This window comes from Gastrolobium bilobum, unplaced genomic scaffold (assembly GCF_033153095.1).
Source record: "Gastrolobium bilobum isolate Gb01-03AN ecotype WA unplaced genomic scaffold, APGP_CSIRO_Gbil_v1 utg26361, whole genome shotgun sequence".
NCBI lineage: Eukaryota > Viridiplantae > Streptophyta > Magnoliopsida > Fabales > Fabaceae > Gastrolobium > Gastrolobium bilobum.
The window spans coordinates 133,031-140,132 of NW_026895097.1; the positions used below are offsets into that span (position 1 = coordinate 133,031).

The 7,102-nt window shown below is 39.7% G+C and overlaps 1 protein-coding gene across 1 annotated transcript; it reads right to left on the reverse strand.

Moving 5' to 3' along the window:
* Window positions 1–6,632: 6,632 nt before the first annotated feature.
* Window positions 6,633–7,091, reverse strand: LOC133298764 (uncharacterized). The gene has a single exon (XM_061498136.1). It carries the CDS (start codon window positions 7,089–7,091, stop codon window positions 6,633–6,635), a length of 459 nt encoding a protein of 152 aa, XP_061354120.1.
* Between the last annotated feature and the right edge of the window lie 11 nt (window positions 7,092–7,102).

Here is a 7,102-nt window from a genome sequence, read left to right on the forward strand (position 1 = left end):
ACAAGAAATTAAAGATGTGATTTAAGAATGTAAAAGAACGTAGCTAGGGGTTCGATTTCCTTTAATCTCCTTATTATGATTCAAAGTCCTTCTTTACGTTAACCGTCCTTAATATCAATCTAACCAATTCTTTCGCGTGTTATTAGAGCTCAATCCCTTGTTACCCTAAAACCTTTACAAACTTGAAAGAACCCTAGTTCCCCGGTTATTCCCCAAGAATGCAAGCATTAAGTTCAAGAATCTTAAGGTTACGCAAACTCTATGTCTATTCCTAGAATCATAGCGTTTACGATGAAATTATCAGATATGGATCACACACCAACATCCCTATTGTCATGCATTTACCGATGATCATTATATAAGATTCAAGCCTATATAAAGCATTAAAAACAGATAACTTCATTCATGATAAAAAGGAAAATTAACGTACGAATTATTCAAAGCATAATAAATCGACTAAAATCCATCTAACCCTAACTACTTAAAGAACTAGCCGGACATGGCAAAATCAAGAACAAAAGAAAATAGAAAGGCTCCCCCAAACTCCATAGGTGATTGGTGGATCTTCAAAATCTCCAGTGAACACTTGACGTTGATCCGTCTCCGCCGCTCACGAACATGAATCTGATGTTTCTTCGCGTTCCCTCCGCCTCCAAGCACCCAAGAGTTGTTTAGCAATCTAAAAGTTATGTATTTCTGGTCCCCAATGGCCCTTTTATTGGCCAAGAGTTCGTATCCTAGTAGAAAACTCGAATGGGCCTAAGTTGGATCTGTCTGGGCGCTTAAGCCTGTTGTAGCGCGCTTAAGCGCCCTAGGACAGTGAATTCTGATTCGCGTTGCGCGCTGAAGCGCTCTGAAGGGCGCTTAAGCGCGCTCCTCGCGACAACTTTTTCTTCTTGTGGCGCGCTTAAGCCCTGAGTTGGGGGCTTAAGCGCCCAGAGGCAGTAGCTATTTGCGTTTTTAGGGAGCTTAAGCTTCTGAATGGGGGCTTAAGCTCCCACTTCTAACAACTTGATAAGATCCTCAATCTTATTGTTTTTGATCTTCTTCTATCATCTCTTGATCTTATCTTTTCTAGTTGTGATCTCTATTTATCCAATCTTCATCTTTGACTCCTTTTGTCAACAAATCCCTAAAAAATAGCAAAGATGATTCCATTAAACAAAAATTCAGATAATGTTCATGATTATTATATTAAACCTTAGTTTTTGACTTATTTAACTTGATATTTTATATTAATTTAGTCTATAAAATAAGATAAACTAAAGGTTTATCAAACAATTCCCAGATTTGAACATTGCTGTCCTCAGCAACTAATTAGAATAAAACTATGGGAAAGTTTGAAGACGGCTAGTCATGCTTAATGAATATCAGGCAGAAAACTGATCAATAATGAGATACCAAAGTATTCAGACTTATTAAAATCAATGACACATCCATTTCAAGCAAACAACCATAATTCACCAGTCATAAAATCATAACATGCGTTCTCAAAAGAAAGAGTAGTACAATTTAATTCCCACAACACCCTCTCACTGGATTTTTATTTATTCACTCATACTCAGTGTTTAAGGGTATGTGTTTCACTCTTACTTTACTGAATTAACACTACCATAAGCTTGTTTATATTCTCACTCTCCACAGTCTTACTACTATACAAAGTCAATCAAGAGGTCTTTGTTAAGGTTGTAACGTGGCTTTAGATAAAAGGGAAGGAATCATCTGGGTAAGTGGCGTAAGATAACTGATCAAAATTCAACTTCAAAGAGGAACTAGTTTAACTGTTCAACATATAGTAAACAGATTTCTCTTATTTTTCTTCTCTTTTCTTCTTCCACTTATTCATATAATATGAGTCTTTTATTTCTTTTCCCTTTTCCTTTTGTTTTTCTTTTTCTGTTTTTGTACAGATACACATTTCAACCTTTTTCTTTGCTTTTCTTTTCCACCACTTTTTGGCTTTTTCCTCTTTTCACCCTTTTCTCCCATACACTTAGAGTTTGATTTTCTCTTTTTGTTTCAATCATATCTAGTCCCTCATTTAAATTTGAAATTTAATCAGTTCAGGTGAGGATGTGTATAAAATGGCTATTCACAATAAGCTGTCAATGAATAAATAGGCCTAGGCTCAAAGGGGCTTCAACTAAGGATGAACATCAGGGTGGCTATTTGGCTATCTAGCTTTCAGAAAGAACTGCCTCTATCATTTCAACAATTGTATACTACAGACCATTTCAAAGAGAAACAAAACAAGTTCTAGAGTGATTCATACAGAGAAGTTCACACCACAAAAAAAATTCTGTTTAGGCTCAAAAGCTTACGGCGAAGGATGTGAGACTTATTTCCACTCTCTCTTTGATTACTCTAGTTATTCTTCTCTTATTCCAGTGAACTATGAAGCATGCTTGACTGACGCTCATTTACGTACGAAAATAAAATTTATCTACATCTTTATACTCTTGATATCAACTATCAACCAATTTCATGTAATTATTCATTATGCATCCATATCAAGCACAATGGAAAACCTCTTAAGATCCACTTAATTATTTATTTATTGACTAAGATGGAAGGGGTCTTAATAAAAAAAAAAAAAAAAAAAAACTTAAATATTAACTGACTAATATATATGAAGACCTTAAAATAAACTAATACTAAATCAAAATAATTCTAAAATAAACTAATACTAAATAATATAAAAATAATGAACTATAATATGAAAATAATATTAAGAAACTCCCTTGAAACACTGCATTTGTAATTTGGATATTTCTGTGTACTCCGTGTAATCATGAGTTTCTCCTTCCGACCATGTGAAGTTTATGGTCTGATAAATTGCGTTGGTACCCATTCCCAGATTTAAATCTTGCTGTCCTCAGCAATAAATTTAAATCTAAAAAGAATCCTAAGCAAGATATCAGAAAAAAATGGTAATGTACTCTGCACACATGTCACAGATAAAGAAACTACGTCAGCATGTCATCTATCCAAAAACAATATCAGTCATGTCAGGTCAGTCTCAATATACCTCCATGTCTACATGCACTAGACTAATAGTAAAAACAGCAAAATAATAATTAAAAAATAAAAGTCTGAAAACAGATAAACTGATGTGAGGGTCAGTCCTCCTCCATATCAGTGGTGGGTGTGTCGTCATCTCCTGCATCCTCCTGGTCGTCTCGAACTATGGCCTCAGCAGCAGTGGCATCATCTATGTGGACTGCATCACTCTCAGCAGCGGCCGTCTCAGTGTCAGCAGCAGTGGTCGTGCATGGGGCCTCCTCATCAGATCCAACATATGCTGGATACTCGAAGGGTAATGCCGGAATCTCTCTCTGGCGGAATAACTCCACTATCTGTGTACTCATATAATCCTGAAAGGCCATCTGTCTGCTCTGAGAGTATCTAGCTCTCCTCTGCATAGATCCCTGCTGACGCTGCAGTGACTGCACTGCCTCCCATATAGCAGGGAGATCTGGCTGTCTTCCCTGCTGAACATGCTGTGCTGGGGGTGCTGGAGGGATACCCATGGTGTAGTTAATGAAAGCAGCATGAATAGGGGGGCACACTTCCACCGGCTTGTGTTCGGTGGGTATCTCTACTCCCGCTTTTTGGCACAAGGTCTGAATAAGGGAGCTGTGTGCAAGAGCAGCTTTCTGAGATTTATGATGGGCAAAATCATAAATACCATCTGCCAACAGCCAAGGAAGGTCCACTGTACCACCAGTCATAATGGTGTAAATGAGAGCTGCTTTGCTGACCTGAACTTCTGAAGTATGAGTGGTAGGGAGGATGTTGTTGATGATAAACTGGAACCATATCTTAGCTACTGCATTCAGCTGTCTTATCTTTAACAGTTTGGGACGGCGGCTATCTGCAGTTAGCTCCCAATTTTGCTCTGGAAGTGCAATGGTTTGCAGAATAGGTCTTGCCTCTTCCACTGGATTCCAGGTATCATGATCATTGCCTCTGACAGGCCCATACTCAAGCCTACTTAGTAGTCTTCTGTAATCACACAGTGTTGTTCTATGATGATGGGCTGTCTTCAAATGTTCTTGTAATGCATCCGCATCATAGAATATGCTCTTGCCCCTGACATAACTCTTGTATATCCGCCTTGCCCCTTTCTCAAAATTGTAAGCGTTTGCGTAAAACTCCTTGCAAATTGTGCCGGAGCTATCTGTCAGTGATATTGCGTAAGAGTTCCACCTCCTGCGGATTAGGTTGTTGTAGAAATCTGGGTGCTCTCCGTCATTCAGCACCATTTTCCTTTCCCGAATGATAGGTTTGGCTGCCACAATTTTGTATCTCTCTTCGTGCTCAGCTGTTGTGAACCTATGTGAGTCAAAATCCGGAGGGGGGGTGGAGCTAGAGGCAGCTCCAGGGGCTGTGGTCTTTCGGACCCTTTTTCCCAAAGTCTTATCCTTAGGAGCCATATCCTGAAAATCAGAAAAGTTTCAAGTCAGTGCGAAACCCACGAAACAATTCCCAGATTAACATCAGGTTGTATGCTGAAATTAATAAGCAGTATGGAATCAAACTGGAATTATTATAATGATTGACAGTTGCTCATTCCAACTCCTGTGTAGACGATCAAGGACAGTAATAATCAGCAAGGTATTCCCCAATTCGATCATATTTAACACATTAAGACATGTACATTGGACTCTCTTTATCCTGTCCAAAACTATAATTCCCATATTTGCATTAGTGTAAATTCTGGTTTATGCTCAAATTATCCTATAACTGCAGGATTCATATTTATGGCAGCATGCATATATAAAGTGAATCATATGTTTTACAGTTGTTAAATATGGAAATTCTATGCTATTCATTCTGTTTCAATCATATGTACCTATTCTGTCACAAAGTATTCCAAATGATTATATCAGCAATTACGTGTGACTAGAGTACTGCAGAAGATATGCATGAATTCTGGATTATGATTGCATTCCTATAATATGTAACCTTCCCTTACTTTTCAGGATTCGAGCATATGCATGAGGAATGGAGGTTCTGTTCTTTTGGGCATTTTGTCAAATACTACACATGCATGTGGGTTCAACTCTCTTTTACTAAATTCGATGATAAGTCATGTAAGGCTGAAATAAATCAAACAAAATAATTTGATAATTAATGACCATATATGAATCAGAGGTTGAATAATCTTGGCCCCATTCCAAAAACATAATTCTCAACCTTTGGATATCTATATTGGGGCATTTCATCAAACGGTTGGAATGCATGTGTTTTCGGTTTTCTTCCTAATTTCAATGATGTGTTTCCTTACCCAAAGATCAAAATAACCAGATCAGGTAATAAGTAACGATGTAAATCATATTTCAATTCAATAGGGAACAATCATTTGAAAACATTCAAAGTACAGAACCTTAGTGCGGTTAAAATAAAATTTCCAAGAATCCAAATCCCAATTCAAGAATCCAACTCGTTCTAAGGGAAAAATTGGACGCATTAATGTTCAAATGAGGAAGAATATTAAGAGATATACCTTGAATGTCTTGTGCAAACGAGGAAGAAATGAACTGTGATTGGTGACCGGAGGGTGTGAGGATTATGACCGGAAGAATATGGTGGTATCCGAAAGATTGGGTGGTCCGGAGGGTGGTCTTGGTAATGACCGGAGTGATGTGACTATCCGGTGGTGGGAGAGTTAGGGTTTGGTGGGAGAATTCTTTATGGTTGAGAGAGAATAGGGTTTTAGAGAGGGAGAAGTGTGATGAGTGTGTAGGGGGAAATTTGGGGTTTATTTGAAAATCTGATTTGCTAAGGCGCGCTTAAGCGCGGTTTTGTGCGCTTAAGCGCCCTCCCCGATTCAGGCTTTGGGTGGGTTGGGCCGCGCTAAAGCGGTCCTCTTTCGCACTTAAGCGCGGAGAGGCAGTGGCAAATGGCTTATTTGGCCTTTTTTCAGCGCGCCCTGGGTATGGGTGTATTCGAGGATCGCCCTTATATCCTGCGCTTAAGCGCGGAGGGGCAGAACCAAATGGCCTTTTTTCATTGTTTAGCGCGCTTAAGCCTCCTCACCTGCGCTTAAGCGCGGAGAGGCAGTGGCAAATGGCTTATTTTTCTTCAATTAGCGCGCTTAAGCCTCCATTTGAGGGCTTAAGCGCGCCCTGGGATTGGATTTTGAAGCTCGAGGAGCGCGCTTAAGCCTCCTATCCTGCGCTTAAGCGCGGAGAGGCAGTGGCAAATGGCCTATGTAGCGCGCTTAAGCTTCCCCTTGGGGGCTTAAGCGCGAGCTATGAATGGGTTCTTTCTAATCGTGGAGCGCGCTTAAGCCTCCTCTCCTGAGCTTAAGCGCGGAGAGGCAGAACCAAATGGCCTCTTTTCTTGTTTAGCGCGCTTAAGCTTCCCCTTGGAGTTTAAACCCTTTATAAAACATATAATTGTAATAAAAATCATGTACCTGAGCATGCTTTATTTCCACTTAGACCTGCACGTTCATCTCAACAAAAATTCATCATCCACCTCAATGTTTTTATTTTCTATGGCTAAGAACTAAAACTAAAAACTGAAATTGAAAATAAACTAATCAATTTAAAATACTGGAAGCTTAAATACTGGGTTGCCTCCCATAAGCGCTTGTTTTACGTCACGAGCTTGACGTACCTCCTTTACGTTTCTGCAAGAGCAACGGTAGCCGTTCCTCTGTCAATTTCTCCTCCGAGGTATGGTTTCAATCGCTGCCCATTCACCTTGAAGCTTCGGTCAGAATCAAGTGGACTAATTTCCACTGTACCATATGGACGGATTTCTTTCACTAAAAACGGTCCTGACCATCTGGACTTGAGCTTTCCCGGAAACAGTCTCAATCGGGAATTGTACAGCAGAACTTGCTGTCCGACCTTGAAGTCTCTGCTCAATATTTTTCTGTCATGCCACTTCTTGGTTTTCTCTTTATAGAGGCTTGCACTTTCATAAGCGGACAATCTGAATTCGTCTAACTCATCCAGTTCTTGACAGCCCACAACGCCTTGTGTTCCATCTCTACCGGCAAGTGACAAGCTTTCCCGAACAACATTTGAAACGGAGACATGCCAATGGGTGTCTTGAAAGCGGTCCGGTATGCCCATAGTGCATCATC